Below are 21340 nucleotides of genomic sequence, written 5' to 3'. Positions count from 1 at the left end.
CTCTTCTTGTGAGAACATTTGGTCCCTACATGCAAAACATTACAGCAGCACACAGTCTCACACAAAGAAATATAGACGCAATTAGTCTCCCAGAGCAGCAGCCGCAGTGCCTGCTCCATTTCTATATTTAAGATATTTTCTCCATCTCATCAATGAAATGATCAGAATGAACCCAAACCTGCCTAAAACCTAAATATTATCTTGAACAACTGCTGTTCACAATGTGCCTTTACTTTCTTAAGACATGTTGTTTGGTGCACAGCAGTGTTTCACTTTTTATCCTCAATAACACAGCAATAACATTTCCGTTCCGTAGAGTCGACTGCAGTAAATAAAACTAAACATGGACTTTGCTGAATATTATTTTACATGCAAGTCAGGAAACGAGTTCAGACCATGTGACACAGATTCCTGCATTGGCAGTCAATGAGTTACAAACAGTCAACAGCCTTCGCTGAACTGAGGCTCTCCATGAAAATCACAAATGTGTTTTAAATTGAACAATTGCAGCTGATTAGTTGATATATTACCACACTGAACAGTAGCTTTGTGGTTACAGTCACAGCGTTTGTTTACGGCTGGACTAAACTTACCATCTGGCTAAATAAAGAAAATTTCACTTCATCACAGATGAGGCTTGGGAGTCAAATTCTTGTCTGTGGTGTCATAGCCGTGCAGACTGTACACTCACCATCCGCTTTGCTTGCACCTACTTTCTGGTAATAAATGTAAAACACTGCATTCATTCAAAAAATACTTTACATCAAAACCTAATCCACCTGCTTGGTTACATTTCCTACAAACACACACTTACATTTCCAATTTAGTTGCACAGGAGTGTAATTTTTAGGAGACAGGGTTGACGAGCAAGTGTGACAATCATTTTCTGAGTCTCTGCGACCACAAAGACAAGTAAACATATTTTTTCCATAATTATTTCTGCAAATTGCAAACATCAAATACAAACATGTTTTCTCTCCTTGTTTCCATTTTGCTTTAAACGATACACCCCTGCAGAGCATCACGTCTGTGCCAGCAACGAGATGTGTGAGCCAACACTGGCTAGCTTTGGTGAATGGGGTATTGGAGTTGAGCAGCGAAGTGCACAGAACCGAAGCAGGGAACATCACAGCAACATGCAGCAATTAGATTTGCAAATCTTATTTCTGCAAATGACAAACCTCTCCTAATGTTCTAAGTGGTTCCCTCGCCAATTTTATGTAAAAAACACAACCGACTGCGCCCAGTGGACTGGGAGTGGTGAGTCTTCTGGGAAATGTAGGAAATCATGAAATGGAAAATGGGAAAAATCTCAGGTACAGTGGGAAACTTTCTGAAACACACTACATTACATTATGACTTTTAAGGGGTTTTCTCATTTACCAGTCGTCAACGCTGGATGTTCTTTTGAGTCGGACATGATGGACTGATGAGTAGATATCATTTTTCACATTTCGTATCTACCCAGTAATGCAGAAGAATTAGCTCAGCTGTCAGTCTCTCACCAAAAGTGATGTGATATGACACCTAAACTGCTAGATGACACATTCATAAGGGCGTGTGTGTCTGTTCTGTCTGCTGATCATCTGTGAAACATGAGAGAAGAAAAACTGCTAAATGAAATACAGGTCAGACAAAGAGAGACAGATGTGAAAGGTTATTTTTATTTTACTTTTAAAGTATATTATTATATTTATTGTTATATTATATAACATTACATTAACCTAACTTTGTTACATGGCACTGGAGTTTTTCACCACTTTTTAAGGCTGGGGTACTGTCTGTCTGGGGTGGATGGAGGGTGGAAATGTTTTATTCATTTACTTGTGTTTTGTTGCAGCAGGGAGCACAGCGTCATTGTGGCTCAACTGTATCAAAGGAATTTCATTCCTGGTACATTACCTTGTAGCGTCAATGGCATACTTCCACTGATGTAAAATCGGGTCCCATGTTATTAAAAACCACTGTGCAGTATTTAGGTGTCTGATAAGCCTTTAAACCCATGACTATTACTCAGATTGGACTTCCTGGATCATGTTTAATCATCTCATCTGTAGCTGTACCAATATACTCACAGCAACACAGATACTTTCAATTTCCTAATGCTAAGATGGGTCATGCAACTGGCCGGTGTCGTCAAAATCAAACCCAGTGTCGTAAAATCCAATCCAGCATATAGAGCATAAACTACAGAAGGACCTGCAACGCACACAGAAAAAATGTCCTATCTTCTGATTTTTATCACTGCACTTGATGTTTAGTATGAGACACACCTCCTACCTGTCCAGCCAGTGAAATATATTTCAATTAAACTGAACTGAAGTGAGAGAGGGGGATGAAACAGAGAGCGAGAGAGAAAATGAGGGAAAACAACGATTAAAAGACAATTTAAGGTGGAAAGACAGTTAACCTGCAAACAGGATTTTTAAACCACGAGAGTGTCGAGCAGGAAGAGAGAGAGACGAATCCTGACAGAGAGACAACGACACAGAAAAGGAGGGAGAGAAAGAATTAACCTGCAATCAGGCCTCTATTTAGCTGCAGTCAGCCACAATCAGCTGCCATATTAGCATTTAATTAGACGGAGAGCCACAAACCACGGTCTGCCTCTCCGCTCTGATTACCTCACACACGGCTTTCATATCTGTGTGTGCGCATGTGTGTCTTCTGACGAGCTCCTCCAGTCAGTAATGGGTGTATAAATGCCTACGGTTGTGAATGCATGAGTGGTTAAACAGGTACTGTATGTGTTTGGGTTGATGTGAACCTCTGCTGCAGCTGCTGTGTAAAACTCACAAAACATAAGCATGTGAAGGGATTTGTATGTGTTTGTATTCCAGTTTTGACATCAAAAGCATCATGTGTAGATGCCCTGAAGAACAAAAGGGCATCAGCGTGTTGACGCGTGCTTCATTATTTCTACCTTCATCCAGGTGATGCTGCCCTTGATCAGACATTAGTGTCAGTAACCATATTATGATGCTATGTGGCAGGTGATACTTGTATAATATTGTGCTCAGAGACAAGTAAACACAACTAAACTCCATTTACTGGAACTGGTGACGTGAATGTTATAATGGAACTAATGATAATGAAATCCTAGGAAGTAATATGGAACCTAAGTTAAGGACTTACTTTATGAGGAAATGAGGGATCAGGAATTAAATCCAATAAAAGTAGCCAGCTGGATGCAAATCAACGAGGCTGTGGTTCATTCATGGCCCCTCAGCTCCCAGGCCACCGGAGTGCAGAAAAAACAACGAGTACAAAGCTAGTTTACAATAAATGGGAGGATTAGTTTTACTGGATGTTGTACAGCGGTGTTATTTGTGATTGTAACAGGACACATGTCCCCGTTACAGTACCTGACAAATAATCTGCTCGGTCATGGATGTTTTCCTTATCAAACGCTTCTCTTTTCTAGCTTTGTGTCTTATTGAAAATAGAAAAAAGGATTTATAATAGATGTCTATGTTTGTTGGTGTTGGTGAGAAGCGGCGTGTGTGAGTAAAGTGCACGATACTGAAAATAAGCTGCTGCCCTCTTAGAGGTTTGGACCGATCGATTGTGTTGAGATTGTGTCTGAGCTGTTGGATTCAAAGTGTTTGTGATTTACTATGTAAATAACTACAACAGGTGGTTTCAGCCAACAGAACATTTGGCCATGTACTAACTGTTCCAACAAGTTACAACTGTGTGAGAAACAAAATTGTATTAGATGCTGCAACACTTTTTATTCAATTAACGCCACCACCGAATGCAGTGTGGAACATTTAGATGAGCCGTGGATCAGCCTGGTTCTCGAGGAGATCGAGACGGGCTGGTGGCTTTCTGTGTGGAGTTTGGGTTAATAGGTGTCTACAGGTGTGACTGTGTGAATGATGGTGAGTCTCTGTATGTTGGCTCTGTGATAGACTCTGTAGTCTTAGATATTATGTAGATGAACTAAATACACAGCTAGTCCACTAGTCTGCAGCCTGGATGAGCTAATTCGTTTGTACTGTAGACTAAAAATAACTAAAAACACTTGTGACATCTTTCTTCACTCCAAAACTCTTTGTCAAAAGGTTTATTTTATTTTATTTTATTTTATTTATTTATTTTACAAACGTCAACACAAGACTTTAGTTATTTCACTGCAGATGTGCAGTCGTCTGGTTTACGTCACACTTCATTTGGGTTTTTATATAACTAGATATATTTTTTTGGACATTGACCAAAGTTATTCCTTAAATGCAACTTAATTAGGAATATTTAGTTGGAATATTAATTGGGCAATATGTGAGTTTAAACACTTTAACACACATACACCTCCACAAAACATTAGAATTCTTGTACAAATCAGCATTTGTTAAGGGATTGGTGCTGAGTCCGGGTTAGTGTTAGTGGAGTGTGTCACATGAGCTCACTACGGCATCAGTTGGCAGCCACTGTGTGATATGATATAACTGAATAAATGTGTTGGTACCTTGCAAACAATGTATGATTTGACAACACTGTCATGTATAGTTCTCCTTTACATCAACATATAGTACAAAGAATCCACTATTACACATTTCCAGCTCACAAGATGGGATCAGCATGACAGGAAGTGAGGAGTAATGTCACGTAACAACGATACCGCTTCAGAACAAAATACATTACATCATCTGATGCTTGTGACTAAAAGAAATATCATAAAATATCATCCAAACCTGCCATAAACACAGGTGGATATGTCAATGTCACACACACATTTGCATGCAGACAAACACCCGTCGGTGAATTTTCTAATGGTTTTACTGATTATGACTCATGTTATTTTTAACAAGCCCAAGTTCATTTTAAACCACATACATGATTTGTGCTCAACAGTGTTGAATTTGAAACGTATCACACTTTGTTTGAGACATTTCACTGTATTTAGATCACTTTTTCTCCAAAGGAACGTTACCTCACATCTCACCTGTCTAAATCTGAGTCTAGTCACATCCATTTGCCTTGTCGGTTACGTCTACTGTTCATGTTAAGACTGAAACACATCTTTTAGAATCATTCTATGTTTATTTTAACATGTTAATCATTCATTAATAAATACACAGAAAAGTGAATTTTCAGTTTTAAATGACAAATCAGACAAATGCAGCAAATTATTACTCATGAGCAGAAGCATGAACAATATAAAAGGTTCCTGAGTTGAAGGGTGATTTAGTGAATTAGACTGTCCTCTGAGCTTTGACAGATTTATGTAAGAGTGCCTGACGTGAATGGAAGCATCCGTTTTCCGGCAGACAGGTGTCAAATAGCATGTGCTTTGTTTTATGTGTGGCTTCTCAATCTTGTTATGGTTGTGTGTGAGTGTGTGTGTGTGTGTGTGTGTGTGTGTGTGTGTGTGTGTGTTTGTGTCATCTCCACTCACCCCCATCATCCTCATCAAAGGAGTTCATGCAGGGGAAGTAGATGGCGAGGGCCTCGAAGGATGCCGACAAACTGATGCGGCTCTGTGATCTCTCCATATAGAGGCCCGCCGTCGGGCCCGGGTCAGCCGGCTTGGCCAAGCGCGGCTGGGCATTCTTCACGCGGAGTACGGCTCGCGGCGTCTTGGATGGCTGTCAGCTGCCCCCCACGGCAGATCCACCTCACCCTTAAAATTAGAGTCCAGCAAGAACTCCAAGGCGATCACACCGACAATAAATCGGTGCACTAACTTACTTGAAGTAAGTTGACTTCAAAGAGAGATTTGGATCCTAACTCCAGTGGAGCAAAATCATCCTAGGACTCAAAAAATGTGGATGAAGATATGTTTCTGTTGGTTGCACACTGTTGATGAAAGTGTTTTTGCTGTTCGGTAACTGAATATTTATCTGCTGCTGTGTGGAGCAGAGCTATAGCGCTCTCTTTGTGTCATATCTCCTCTTTAGGTTTCCATTGTCAACCAGGTGGCCCTATACATCCTCCTGTAAATCATTTTCTTGTCCACAGAAGTCCAAGTGAAAATCTGCAGGACTCACCGATGTCTTGTGGTAAATCTCAGCTCTTCTTCACCTTTTTCTTTTTGTTTCACAGCAAAACTCCCTGAACTCCGCATGTCAATCTAACATCCTCCTCCTGTTTGTGCATTCAGTGGCCAGATGTCTGGTTTTCTTCACAGCCTGGTAAAGGAATGAAAATGGGAGGAGACGCTGGTGGAGATGTTGACGTCCAGCATGAAAACGTGTTGCCGAATAATTCAAAGCTGCCTGTCACACAGTGTTGTCATTTCCTTGTGTTTGGACACAGCAAATGCGTTTATTTCACACAGGGAAACTGACTTTCAAAACCCAGGAGACGGCAGCTGCAGGCGCTGTTGCAAATCAGCTTTGTCTCCAAGCCCAGATCAGCCAGGAGAGCATCAGTTGCAGCAACAATTCCAGCTGAGGGCAATCTGTTGCTTCTGCTTTGCTTTAAACTATATTACAGATAAGAGATGTTCTGCTCTTGTTGGTATAAATGCTCTCTATGTTGTGTTGCAGTCATTGAGGTTTTCTTCTTCTCTCCTCTGTCAGTCCTCTGTCGCTCCTGTGCCGTGCCGATGCTCCACTGACTGTCTGCTCCTGAGATGAGAAAGGACAGAGAGAGCGAGAGATGATGAGAGCGTAGGAGACCGAGGCTACGCTGCTTAACAGCTTGTGTCTGACTGGACTCATTCAGTGGCGAGCTGCGTGGAGAGAGGCAGAGCAGGGAGAGAGGGAGGAAAAGAGACGGAGGGAGGACGGGAGCCATGGAGAGCAGACTGTTGCTGACAGCCCAACCAATCACAACGTGGATGAGGGAATATGGGTGTGGCTTGGTGACAGTGGAGGCAATGCAGAGCGAGATAAGTTTGCAATCTCTCTCTCTCTTTTTCTCTCTCCATCTCTTGAGTCTCTTGAGTCTCTTTATTTCTCTGATCACACGCCATCCACCCTGCTGGACAACTGCTTTTGCTGTAGAATATCTAAATATTTGAAATAAAGAAAGATTATGAGGAAACTAAGGGTTGGTACAGTATGAAATTAAAGATCTAACATCCTCCTTCAAAATAAAAGAAACACAGGCAAACACGGAAATGAGATGCAAAAGAGAAAACACAGAAAATTAAAAACCTTGCTTCAAATATCACAGATAACAGAAATGTTATGTTGGGAGCAACTACACACACATCTGGATATGGTAATTATGTCATTACTAAAGCAATGTGCACAAATGTACGTGTCCTCTTTCAACACCAGTCGACCTCAGTAGCTTAATGAGTCACCGACAGCAACGTAGCCACAGCATGTATGTCCCGGCCCTGTCCTTCGCTTTTTAGTGCCCCCTGCAAAACGGTCGAGTTGTTTCTTTTATTTGCATGTGTTTTTTTAAGCGGCAGTGCACGCACTTGCCAGGTCACTGTAAGTACCATAAATCATTGATTTGTTCTGTAGTTTTGTCAAATGCAGTGTTGATCCTCTAGGATTGACAAGGATCGGGAGCAGGAGAGTGGTTATTTTCTCAGATTAAAGCCCCTTTCGACTGTTTGAAATGTCAGGGAGATTGCCTGTCCAGAGAAGAAAAGGTGAACTCTACCCAAGTCTTGTGTTGTGCCAACAGTGAAGCATCCTGACACCATCTTTGGGTGGGGTTGCTTCATCCAATCATCCACAGCAGTGGGCTCATTCGCAATTCTGTCCCAAAACACAGTCACGAAAAAGAATGTATTAAAACATCAAACAAGGTGAGGATCTGTGCATTTTACTAACGAGCACGAGTGAAAACCAAGTGCCTCAGAGATCATGACCTTGAAATGTTGTATCCATGGCAGCTGAGACTCCAAAAGCGCAATAATGATGCATGAGGTAGAAAGGAAGCCCAGAGTAACAGCTCAAATCTTAAAGTGGAAGACGCATCATGATTGGAGTCTGCCTGCTGCCTCTGGACCTGCACAGCTTGATGTCATCCAGGAATGAATTTTCACCTCAGTGTGTCTGTCAGATGGAGCTCAGTGCAAGTTGGATGAAGACTGACCGATTGAATATTATCTTTTATATCTGCTTTTATCCATTAGGGTCTAACTGTGCTCTCATTTTCTCCTTGATCGTCTTTTATTCCCCCCACTTTCATCACCTCGTTTCCTCCTCTGTGTGCCTCTGTCTGGATTCATCCTGGACTGTGCACTCTTTCCCTCTGTTGCTCTACTGCTTGTTTTCTGTGAAGCAGAGGGAGAAGGAGGGAGGAGGTGGACTGTGTAATCAACAGTGCTTCACGGGGCTCCATTCATCTTTAGATAGAAGCCGCAGACAACACACACAGTCAAAACAAGCAAACACGGACACTCAGACAAAAAAAAAAGCACAGCAGACACATGCAATTGTCGTGTATTGTTCTTAGTGCACGTTTACCACACAATCCGTGTGTGTGTCAATAGAGACGATGCACAGATAAACTGTATGTATGTAAAATATTATGAAAGACAAACAAACATCGAAGCAACAGCTGAAATGATCCAGTTGTGTTGAATATACAATAAAGGCAATAAAATCAGATCTTTTCACCTGCATCTTCATGACCAGTTCCTCTGAACATCTTGATTAGACCCGAACACAAACTGAAACAAACTGATGAGATTATCTGTGCTTCCTTTCAAAGGGAAGCAGGTGCCCTTCTTTGGTAAGCTATTTTTCTTTAATCAGCAAAAAGACAAACAAATGTTTCTCTCCGACTTCCCTCCATCTGCCATCCCAACAGACGTCTCCCTAACAGGCTCAACATAATATTTATTAGTAATGGTCGTCAGCGTTAAGACCCTATTTAAAACCATGGTTCCATTTGCTGTGAGTCAGGCGAACGAGCTGCACAAACCTCTATTCGTACGACGACAAGTGGACACACAGACAGCATGAATGCACTTTGGAGGGTAAATGCATTCATTATGTTAATTAATTAGATTCCTGTGCAGTAGGTGTGCAACAGTAAAGCAGTTAAAGTTAGTGAGACACTTTTCGGTAACATAGTTGCTGTTGCTGCCTTTAATTTCTTAAGTATTACAACCTTCTATCTTGCTGTGTGTATTTTATTTATTATTATTATTTATTATAAGCTATGACGCACAGTATTTCATCACAGTGTTTCTTGCACCACTGTCGTCTTTTCACTGTCGACTTGTTTTTTGGGTTTTTTTTTGTGTATTAAACAAATACATGCCACAAACAGACTTGAAAATCTCAGACACATTAGCAGGACAACTATTTTTACTCTCTGACCTGTGTCTATATTATATTTATGTGTCATATTTCAGGCCTCGGTACATATTTTCACTATATGTTCTGTCAGTAACCTGCCGAAGCCTCATAAAAAGCCTTTTACACTGCAGCGCGTCCGTCCTTGTGTGCTCTGCCGAGTGGACTGTGGCCAGTGAAGTGCACTGCTATCGTGTTGACAAGCGCAGGGCCGCTCGCTGTGAGCATGCTGTCCAAGCACGCCTTATCACAGGAGCGTTGACCTTTTACTACAAGTACCTGCCGCAGCCTCTGTTTCTTCCTTTTTCATGTCACTGCCCGTCTCTGCCTCCCTGCCTTTTTTCTCCATCTGCTCTCCTGTCAGACCCTCTCTCTTCGTTTTTGTGTTTCAATTTGTCTTCCTGCTGCCATTGTGAGCTGTCTTTGCTTGTCTGCTTACATCTCCTCACAGGTTTGTCTACCTGCCAGTTCTCCTCTCCCCTTATGGTCTGTCTGAATCTAGCTTCCTGTCTTGCATGTGTTTTTACCTTAACATTTGTCTCTATTTCCTTATCTGTTGGTTGTTTTCCCTGCAGTTTTCTCTTCTTAAAGGTCAATTCATAGTAGCTGTTTGCCCTCCAATGGATCCACACCCACACTGCTGAATGCACACATTTCTACTCATACTGCACCTGGGGATACTGGCTCCACAAATGATGCACTCTTTAATTTGTTGACTGTGACTGTGTCTATTTGTTTCTTTCTGTAACGTGCACATTTGTGTAACTATTCCTTGCTTTGTTAATAATTATTTTTGAGGTAGCTGTGCTGAGGTTGCTGCTGCTGGAGGAAGCAAAGGATGAGCCTTTGGCAGCAGAGCTGTTAAACACAGGAAGTGTCTCGTCAGACTGCACCAATTAAACCGCCACATCAATGGGGGAATTTAGATTTGTACTTTGGAGATTCTGTTAATTGATACAGATTCTATTAGTCTTTTCATTTAGTTGTTTTGGTGAACTGTTTAATGATTCAAATGATTTATGAGTAGTATTTGTTTGTGTGTTGAAATGATCTGATCAGCTCTTATAGATGTCCCCCTTTTGCAGTCATTAAGTTAAGTTAAAATTACCTGAGTTTGTTTTATTGACCTATTTTACGGACATCGAATATTTTGCATATTATATGCTTCTTCTTTTTTTTGTACCTGATTACGTAAGGTATGGGAGCCAACTATTTGGAGTGGGTGAGTCGACATGTTTGTTAATTCTAGCCTAGAAAGTTCAAGTTAAATTTTAACTTGCCATAAAGTTTTGAAACTTAGCTGAATTATTTATTGTTGTCAGTTTCTCATTGACTTAACTTCCGTTAAAAACTATCTGTAAAAAGGAACGGGCTAAAATCCCACCAAGCCCATGTTCACAGCTTAGTTCATTTACTGCTGCTAAAGGAGGTCACACCAATTACTGAAGGTATTCATACTTTTGCCACATACTAATATTCAAGGTTGATCATGTTTTATAATAAATAATGAATAAGTGTATTATTGTTTTCATTTTCACTTTATGACTCAGATCATGTTTCAGGTTGTAATTGTACAAATGAAGAGCAGCTGTTAATCAAGAGATGAAATCCTTCCACCTTGACCTGATGATGATCAGGGTCGGGTTATAAAGGTCACGTCCAGCCTCGTCGCACGTCTGGCTGCCTGCCCGACCAAACCCGGGTGTTGCCACGGCAACTGCACATTGCAGGAGCAACGTTGGGATCAGCTGACAGTGATGTGAGATGACAAGACCACCCAGAGAGGAGGAGAGTGAATTGGAAGAGAAAGAAATAATTAAGGAACAGACCGGGGACATGAAGCCATTTTCTAATGGCGTACATGTAAAGTGACATTTGGTTAGAGAGTTAGACAGATAGAAAAAAGATGAAGTCTCTGTTTAAATCGTTTACTATTGAAATCTCTCCAACTCTCTCTCTCACACACACACACACACACACACACAGCCATGTAGTCCTCTGAGATTATGCAATTGAATGTGTGTTATTCCATCATAATCCTGCCTCACTGGGTATTAACATTGAAACTTTTATAAGTAGAGCGACTCTGAAGTGCTCTTCTATTCTCTTTCTTCTTTTCCTCGTTACCTTTCGGTCACTCTTTCCCATCACTTTCAGACATCTCTCTCATATACACACATTCTTTCTGTCTTCCCATTGAAGTTTTGTCAATTACTGGACCAGCAACTTTCAGAGAGACTGCTGGTTTTGTCTGTAGCCTGAATTTATCCTCATAAAATCTGGGGTTAGGTGACGCCTGCGTTCCTACCAGATCAGCTTCATGTGTGAGGCAAATAGGTTCCTTCATACTTTTCTGAAGACTGGCTGACAATGGTGTACACTTTCCAGATCATGCATTGGCCAGGAATGTTCTTTCTCAGTTATGCAGTGTCTCTAAGCATACACACACACACACACACACACACACACTGACGTCAGTCTGTCAGTCTTGCTGTGTCTCTGGAGTCTATCCAGGAAGAGACAGAAGGCTGAGCAACCAGAGGTAGAGATGTCCGCTGAGCTACCACAGTGAGTGTGTGTGTAGCTCTTTGATGCATGTGTGTATTTGTGTATGTAACAGTGTGTGTGTATGTGTGTGTGTGTGTGAGAGAGAGAGAGAGAGAGAGACAGAGATGGTTTTTCTCTTGTCTTTCTTTGTGTGTATGAGTGTTAATGTGCAGGGAGGGGATGGGACAGATAAAGATGTTACATAACCCTGTCATGATGGATCACCAGGTAGCCTCTGCATGTGTGTGTGAGAGAGAGAGAGAGAGAGAGAGTGTGTGTGTGTGTGTGTGTGTGTGTGTGTGTGTGTGTGTGTGTGTGTGTGTGTGTGTGTGTGTGTGTGTGTGTTGTGTGTTTGAGATTCCAGCCTTGGGAGTAAGGACATTTTGGTTGGTCCATTAGTCAAAGCTCTTTAGGATTAAGTATAAATTCACTGTTGTTTAGGATAAAACATTTAGTTTTGATGGTTAAGTTTAGAGCTAAGGAAGGTATAAAGTCAATAAGTGTCCTCCCAAAGATGTAAGTTCAAACGTTTACCTGTCATGGTAATCTCCGTCGGGCGAATCTATCTACTGTAGACATACACACACACACACATACACAAAGTTAAACCACAAATCTGTCCATTACATCACAGAGCCCAGCGCTCATAAGTCATGTTTATATAGAAAATTCCCAGAATTCTTTAGTATTTACTTTGAATATTCCAAAAAGTCACAAAAATAATGAGGAAATTAGGATTTTAAAAAATACCATTTGCAGCACAGGCATGTTGTTGTTACATCACTTTCCTCCTGATTTGGGGTATTTCGGTTAATCTGCCGTGCAGTAAGCAGCCTGTTGTGTTTTTGTTGTCTCTTTTTTCTCTTGTAGTTGTATTAGTGGAAGCAGATTCTGCTCCACCCTCTTTGCAAGACTATCCGTTCACTGTAAACTGAACTTCAGAATCGTGTTAATCCAGACTCTTCTAAGAAAATCTAATACGTCCTGTTTGTTTTGGAGGACTCGTGCACCACCACATGAACTGATATATTGATATTATTCATATGAAACAGTGGTTAAAGTACAATTCATGTACAATTTTGCAGAAACATCTTGTTGTCAGTCCATTATTCTTCTTCCTTGTCAACATCTGGCGCCACCATTACCCACAATGCAACCTGAACACTGACATTTTGGATTCAGGTATGTAATCCTACAGTAGCAGATAAAATAGCAAACAAGAGAAGCGGGCGACCGCAGCCTGGCTGTCAGCCTCACTTACATTTACATTTAGTTATTTGGCTCTCTGATCCAAAATGACTTACAAGTGAAGTACAAAGCATAAATGTAAAATGTAAGGAGAAAATTTTAAGTTGTACAAGTTTAATGAAAATATTAAATCTGGATTTGTTTACAATAAAATTATACAATTTCTTGACATCTGGTCCTTGTGAACGGCTAACCCTCATAGTTTTGCTGAAGCTGAACTGTTTCCAGTGTAAAGTAACTGGTAACTTGCCAAGATGTGCTTTGAAAGTAGCTTCAGTAACATTGTGTATTTATCACATGCACAAACACATGCACATATTATAGGCTACACACTCAAATGTATGCACATATACACTAACGAACACAGGGCAAGAACATTTCTACATGTGATGAGAGGGAGAACAAACCAGAATGTGGCTGAGCTTTTGAGAAACTGCAAATTGTGTTATCCCCGTGTGTGTTGGAACCGCAGGAGGCGAGCTTTGCTTTAAGTCCTAATAAAACAGCTCCTCCTCAGTGTGTTGTATTTCCTGTTGAAACAGAGGAGAGAGGCAGGACAGGCAGCAGACGTGTAAATTAATTGCCAGTCAGAGGGAGAGAGGAAGTTTGGTTCAATAGAAGAGACTGATCCTGATTGTATTGTATTGTTTGGTTTCAAGGATGGGAAAGAAATTGGAGTTTGTTTGTTTGGTTGTTTGTTTCTGAAATATTTCAACAACTGCTGGACACTCTTATACGTTCTCTGTCTAATGTGTCTGCCCTGCTGCAGTTCTGAGTTCCACTCTTTTACTTGTGAACCCTGGAACTCAGCCTTGCACTTTAGTTATATTCAGCTAAACTAAGCTGCAGTCACATACAATACTTTTTTGTTGGAACATAATTGCAACCAGGTTTTGTTCTCTATAAACATAATGAGGATGTTTGGCTTTCATCATAAAAGGCAAGTTGCAAATACATTGATAAGAAACTCCAACTTCATATTGGACATTTGCGCTCTTTCCACTATAAAACAGATTATAATATATCACATTTATTTGTTATCATTTCAATGCTAAAAAAAAGAGGAATGCACCTTTAAATATTGTTTTCTGTTTCAAATTCACAGATTTACTGACTAGCTTGTAAAAATGGAAGATCGACAGTAGTAACACATGTCACATTTGCAGGCCTGTAAATTATGCTGCTCCATGTTGGAAATGTGCAGCACAGTCCTTGGACCATCTGTTTACCTCTCCTGTTGCGTTTACAGCCAGAGTAAATAAGGCAGTAAGGCAGGTGACTCACTATTTGAATTTATTGATACCTTTACACAGATGATGGGTTTTTTTTATTGATTTTTTCATTTACCAGCATCAGAAGGGAGAAGTCATAGTCGCAAGTCATAGTCGCTGTAGTTTCACTGTGTTGTTTCTTCTTTTAATGACACTTGCTGTATGGATATAGATGTTTCTGCTGGACTGTAACAAAGCTTGTCTTCTTTTGTTAATGGACACATTGCTTAAAGAACAAGATTTTAACTCCTATTTGGGAATAGAAGGTTCTGGTGCAGCCTTACGACTTGACAGAAACTCCACACTGACTATTATGTTACTTTATGGACGCTCTATTACCATTTTTACTTATGCACTTAAAACGTGTGGAGAATCAGGGTTGGAGGTTTGTACCAAAACTGGAAAACCCAATCTGAAACTTGTTGTTTTGCCCAGAAACAGTTTGACACTTCAGTGTCAATATGTAGAGGAACAACTGGAAGCCTACAGCCAATAATCCTTCATGCCTTTGTTTACTACTTCTCTGTGGAGGTTTCTTCTCCTGCAGCTTGTCTCTGCTTTATTGAACTCAATTAATATTCTAAACTTTGTGTTTGTATGATTTATTATTATTATTCTGTCATATATAAACCAGGTTAGTGCTAATTTAATTAAAAAAAATACTACAATAATGTCCTCTGCACTATGAAAATACGATTTTACAATCCCAGTTATCATTGGATAGTAATTTAGGAATCACTCTGACCCTAAACCTTTACAAAGGTTAATGGAGACTCAGAAAAATGTCCCGTCTGAGCCTTTTCCTCTTTTTTTCTCACTCTGAGGTCATTTGATCTCCACAGAGGACAAAAACAAATAAAACAAACAGCACACAAACATGGCACCTCTGATATAACAGCTTGTCACAGCCCACATATCCAATGTACGACATCACTGCGACGCCATCGCTGGTTATGATGCGTAATCATGACTGTTTCTGTGAGAGAGAGATATTTAAAGAGACAAAAAAATGTGTGTGGTCTTTTTTCAGTCAGGAGGGAGAATGAAGAGACACAAGCACAGATGGAGCAAAAAAGGAGACCAGAGTGTTTGTTTGTGAGCCAGAAGCCTCGTTTGCTTTTTTGCCAGACATTAAACACCAACAGACTTTATCAGTGCCACAAATTCAACCTAGGGAGCCAAGTGCAAAAGAACAGGCGTGACAGTGATGATGTTTCTTCATACCCAGGTAGTCATGTCCATGTTAAGGCGGTGCACTTAATGGCACTGGTTCTTCCTTTTTCATGTTTGGTTGTTGCACTGATAAGATGCTGGTGCTCGACAGATATAACGCACTAATCCAACGTGGGAATGAAAGACTTACTGAAATTGTTCATAAATGTCAAGGTTCAGCTGCAGAACTAGAGACAAACTCCACAGCATGTTCTGGGTGTTCGATCCATATCGGCTTGAGACAGAGACTTCACGCGGCTTATTCACCATCTGTCAAGGAAATAGATCTGTGGTTGACTAAACCACAGATTTCTGCACAGCCAATGGCAAGTAAAACGAGTCTGCCTTATTAGATGCCTCTTATCAAGGCCTTGTTGAGCAGCTGAAGGACCAACTGGCAGCCTGTGATCTCCTCAAGGTCCTAAATGGCCTGATCAACAATGTGACCTGAGTAGACTCAAGGCTGAGATAGAGGTGTCAATAGAGAGGCAGAACATCTTCCCTTTGTTCTGGTGGCAGAAAAGCACACCACATGGGTTGGACAAAGACAACATTAAAATATATTATATGTAAATATTTCCATTCTTATAACAACTGGGTGAATGACAAGATTCTGGGATGGTGCCAACACGTTGGTCCTTTTGTCTATTGAAGAGGTGAAACGTCTGTGAATCGCCAATGCCAAAACGATTCACAATCTGGAAACACAAACAGCTTAGTCACTAAAAACTGCAGGTAGAGTTGCTGCGAAGAGCAACTAGTGCAAAGTGTCACACTGGTGCTTCGGCAGACTTATGTTCTAGACTTTTCTTGGTCTAATTCTGCAGAAGCCAACGGATACAAATAGATCTTCACAGATTTACACTTCTGAAAGCAGTAAACACAGGCTGGGTCCAAAATGCTGACAAAGCCACGTGAAATAGAACCAGAGAGTCATTTTGTGCAGGTCTGTATTTTCACCTGCACAGATTCCAAAGAACTATCAGCATTTTGTAGCAGTGTTGCACACACACACACACACACACACACACACACACACACACACACACACACACACACACACACACACACAGGATCTGATCCACTCACATGACAACACAAAAGTCGTTAATTACCAAATCTCCAAAGAAAAGCCATTCTAGGCGGACACTAGTGTGTGTGTGTGTGTCCCTGTCCCCGTGTTCAGTTAATGAGTGTGTGTACTGTGCTGCAGATGCAAAGGGACAGCAGGTCCTGTAGGGGGCAGAGGGAACAGACCTTCTTGTCAAGGACACAGATGCTGCCCAACTGTTCCACTTACACTGGTTCACATGAACAAATAAGAGGAGGAGAATAGGTTGTACAGCTCACGGCATGTGTGTGTGTGTGTGTGTGTGTGTGTGTGTGTGTGTGTGTGTGTGTGTGTGTGTGTGTGTGTGTGTGTTGGAAGCAGCTGGAAGTTGCTCAACGTCCTCCTTGATAATGATGATCTCTGATGTGTAATGTCGTCATAATTCTCCCTGTCCAGGCTTTACTGTATTTATTTTAGTACATTTTCTGAACAGACATTCAGTGTACATAAATTATTTTATTACCTCTCTATACTGTACATTGTTACCATCTCCAGGTTTTAAATTACTAAGACACACACAACAGATTCAGAAGAAGTTCTGCAGTACTGCTTGGGTTAGATAATATATGTTAATGAGAATTCATCTGATACACTTCTGTTTCGCTTTCATATGACCTATGAACGTCATCCCATTCAAATGAGATGACAGTCAAAGAGAGAAAAGAAAGACAGGTAACAAGATCACACAAGCAAAATCAAACCGTTGAGAGATAATGAGAGCGTGAGCAGGGGGTTGTTGGAGGACTGATGGAGTACGAGTAAATAGGAGACAGAGAAGGGGAAAAAGGGCAAGAAATGATTTTATGATGAGTGGGAGGAGAGGTTTCTGCAGCTTGTGTTTGTTTATTGTTTTTTAAAACATGAGCAGATTGATGGTCATCATATGTCTCTGCCGGTTTTGTTTTCCTTTTGTTAAATGGTTATTACATCATGTATTTGTAGTAGTTCTTTAACTGTTGAAGCTGACGTGGTGAAGCAAAATGAAGCAAGGAAAATCAAAGTGGAAGTAAAATAGAATAACAAGATATATAATGAATAATGTTGTGCTGTTGTTTTTATTATAGATGGGGTTTTGGCAGGATACTCTGTGTGGAAACAGCAGAGGAGAGAAAACAGCAAAACACCCAGAATTATACTATCTGTGTGTGGAAGCAGCATTACGGTGATCTAGAGTCGCTAACACTACATAAATCAGCAGTATTGGTTTCAGCTAAATGAATTTCCCTTTCACGTACAGGGGCTAAGGGCTGCAGGATGAATGTGTGTGAAGCATGAGGTGTGCAGGTTGGGCAGCAGATGACTAATGATCCCTAGGAGCTTACAGAGGCTCAGACTCACCCTGTGTGTTGTTGTGTAAGTCAGGTGTTGAATGTGAGCACTGAGGACACCATCAGGACCAACATCTCACTGACACATTGCCATGACAACAGTTTCATCGCTACGTTTCTGCATTGTTCTATTTCCCGTTGCACTTCCTAACGTTTCCCGTCGTTTCAGTTATTTCCCGCCCGTCCTGCTGTAGTCCTCAGTGGGTTCATTTCGCATTTGCATGATCTTCACAGGCTCTCTCCCATCTCAGCCACTGAGACCTTGAGTCGCTGTCTTGAGGAATTATATGGAATTATTTAGAAATGATATATGTACACAACTTCAGTTACTTATGCAGTTACTCACTGTCCATCATGTGGTTTCAGACTTTTATTTAGCATGAGGTCACTATTTACCCTATAATATCACCCTTACTTCACCAGAGGAGATGCTGCGTTGTTTGTGTACAGTACACAGCTCCTTAATGTCAGTGTTTCTCCGTGAATATAAATATCTTCTTCCAAGCTGAGAATCATCCCCTGGATGGGCAAAACAACGCAGGTGGCTGCAGCTCCACACCATAAATAGCTCCGAGGCCATCGCCATTTGTTGGTGTGACATTTTCATTGTAAAGGTTAGATGTTGCAGATGTTGCAGGATGCATTCCTCTCATAACTGTGGCTTTCCGACGCTGCTGTTCTGTGTCATCGCCTGCGGTTACACTTGTTCTGTCAATGTGATTTGTGGGATCTGATTCTAAAGATCTGTTTGGATCCACACTTGGTTTAGAAATAGTTTTACGCTGCTTCTGCGATTATTTATTTAAAGTGTCTGCATTACTTTCTCTCGATCTTGCTATACATCTTTTTACTCATGCACATGTTGCCAGTTCTTGACACAGCACTAATTTTATAAGGACAACAACAAAGGCATGTCACTGTTTACACTCACACATTAACTATTGCTTCTTCTATTATTATATCACCTTACTCAAGTTGTTGTCAAACCACCTGCATCTGTTTCACAGTAAAATCAAAATTATACCGTTTAAGTTGCTGATAGGCTTTTAATGTGAAACGTGTACAGGAAGTGATGAGTCTTATTAGTTGTGGATTAATAGACAAAAAAACAGCAAAGTGGAAGAAACTACAAATATTTTTTAATAGGAATTGTTGCATATATTCTAATTGTATGTATTTAATATGGTTGTGACTTACTATTACAGGAGCTGAACCCTGGAAATTCAGCAGATCTTCTTCAGTTCCCTGCAGTTTTGCAACAAAATGACACAATTAAACCAAATTGTGTGTGTTGTGTATGGTTTTGTGTGTGTTCCAGACTGCCAAACCTCAAGTACTTGGTTCTCGTGTCTGAAGTGGACATTTCAGGACATATCAGCCTAATTTGGATAGAAAGTGGGGCGCAGCCTCACACAGACAGCTTATATAGAAACCAGAGCTCAGGCTCACTATTACTGGATCTTCCTTTTAGGAGTGTGTGTGACTGACAGTCACAGTTGTATAAAGTACATAAACCTTAATATTCTAGTAAAAGTCCAAGTACTTGCCCAGAAAAATATTCCACTGAAAGTAAAAGCACTCTTTAAATGTATTTAGTTGCTCACCATCATTTATCTGTTTTTTTTTAGCTACCAACTTATACAAGTGTTATTTTGCTATGAAATAATGTCTAAATATGTAAATACACCTATGCAAAAAGTACTTTACACAAGAAATAAACACACTTCTTTATTTCCTTTATTCATCCAATTAACTAATGTCACTGACATGCATGTTACGTAACGTGTCATCTGAATCCATCTCAAGTCCCTCTCTCTGTTAGTTGTTAATGATTATTAGTGTGTTAGGCCAAGATGCTTTTTCTTCTATAGCAGCAGTAAGTGGTGCGGTCGATGCTTGTGACCAATCAGCACACACGCTGAGAGTCTTCAGATGATTGTTCCACTCCTCCATCTGCTCCTTCTCCCCAGGAGGTCATTGTGTTTTCTGCTGAATCAACAAGACATCAGCTCTGTATTCTGTCACCATTTGTCTCTGCAGATTTCCCAGAAGGCCATTGACATGGTTCTGAGATTAAGAAGCTCTCCCATGAGGCACAGCTGTGTTCAGGTAGAGGTGGGGGCCCAACCAGAGCAGTTATTGCCTGCTGTGAGCATTTCTGTAAAAATCAAGAACATAAAGATTATCCCCAATTCTCAGTTTTTCCTGTTTCTGTTCTTGTTATTTAAATGGGTGACATTTAGCTGTGTAAATTATTATTTTGATTCTTTGCTAATATAATGGTTATTATTCCTCTATGCTGGAGCCGGAGGTGATGCATTTAGATTGTCGGTCTCATTCCTTTGAACCTAATATCTCAGGACCATCATGAGAGAATGTCTTGAAACCGGACATCAACATTGACTTGGACTCAAAGTTGAACTGATTCAGTTTTGGTGGCCAGTGGTCAAAGTCACTGTTACCTTCCATTGGTCCCATTGTTGCCAATAGAAGAGCTCAGTAACGCTTGGAGGGATTCTAATTTTATCTGTCACAAATGTTTCCATGAAGACCTGGATAAAAAAAAAAGGACAAGAAAGAGAAGCAGAGGGTAAAAGAAGGACAAGAGAGGAGGACCAACATCTTTTCCAAATCTTAACCTACATTTAGCAGACGCTTTTATCCAAAGTGACTTACAAGGTACAGGCAGTGTGAGTGTGAGGAGGTCTTGCCTAAGGACCACTACTGGAGGGAGACCACACCTGGGATTAAAACCCCACCATTCTCCAACTATTCAGGCAGTTTCTAAACATAACCACAGCAAATCTTCACTCTGGGGTCAGATAAACTGGACGTTTACTGCAGGATCAGACATTTTAAAAAGAAATAAAACAGGGGACATTATGTTAACATATTCAAAATCAATGTGTTTGCAACTTTACATTAAGTGTCAACTTACATGTGTTCTCACAATGTTGTGTTAAAGTGAAATAATCTGTTTGTAGTTATGTTCCATGCAATATACTGACATCAGCCAACGTCACACTGGTGCTTTTGTGTAATTTTAGAGCTTGTTTTTAAATGTGTCTACAGTTAAACATTTCATTGCGCGTGGATCCTTACACTTTGTTCACCTACATCACTCTGTGTCATTTCATATGTATTCCATTTCCTGTCCTGATTCTGCATAGAGCCAAGTCCAAAATAAACAGGAACCTGCTGCTAGTTTGACTCATCCACCAGAAAAAAAAGCACCATGGTGCCAGACGATTTCAGATGAAGGCGATGTGGCTTTTTATGTTTGATTTCCATATACAGGACATGTACATACAAACTATACATATACACACATAATTTAAATCATCAGAACTCTACACAGGGCTTTTGTAAAGGCACGCAAATGCTACAGATTCCACAGACAGATGAGGC

The 21340-nt window shown here is 40.6% G+C and overlaps 1 protein-coding gene across 3 annotated transcripts in view; it reads right to left on the bottom strand.

Annotated features, from left to right (window-relative positions):
* Positions 1-6628, bottom strand: part of rims4 (regulating synaptic membrane exocytosis 4) — a 35676-nt gene extending 29048 nt beyond the window's left edge. For all 3 annotated transcript variants that reach the window (XM_026347034.1, XM_026347036.1, XM_026347035.1), the window contains exon 1: positions 5399-6628. In XM_026347034.1, the coding sequence (XP_026202819.1) occupies positions 5399-5495 (97 nt within the window). In that variant the 5' untranslated portion in view covers positions 5496-6628. The remainder of the gene's footprint in view (positions 1-5398) is intronic.
* Positions 6629-21340: the final 14712 nt, after the last annotated feature.

This window comes from Anabas testudineus, chromosome 5, assembly GCF_900324465.2.
Source record: "Anabas testudineus chromosome 5, fAnaTes1.2, whole genome shotgun sequence".
Lineage (NCBI taxonomy): Eukaryota > Metazoa > Chordata > Actinopteri > Anabantiformes > Anabantidae > Anabas > Anabas testudineus.
This window is presented reverse-complemented; position numbering and strand designations above follow the sequence as displayed.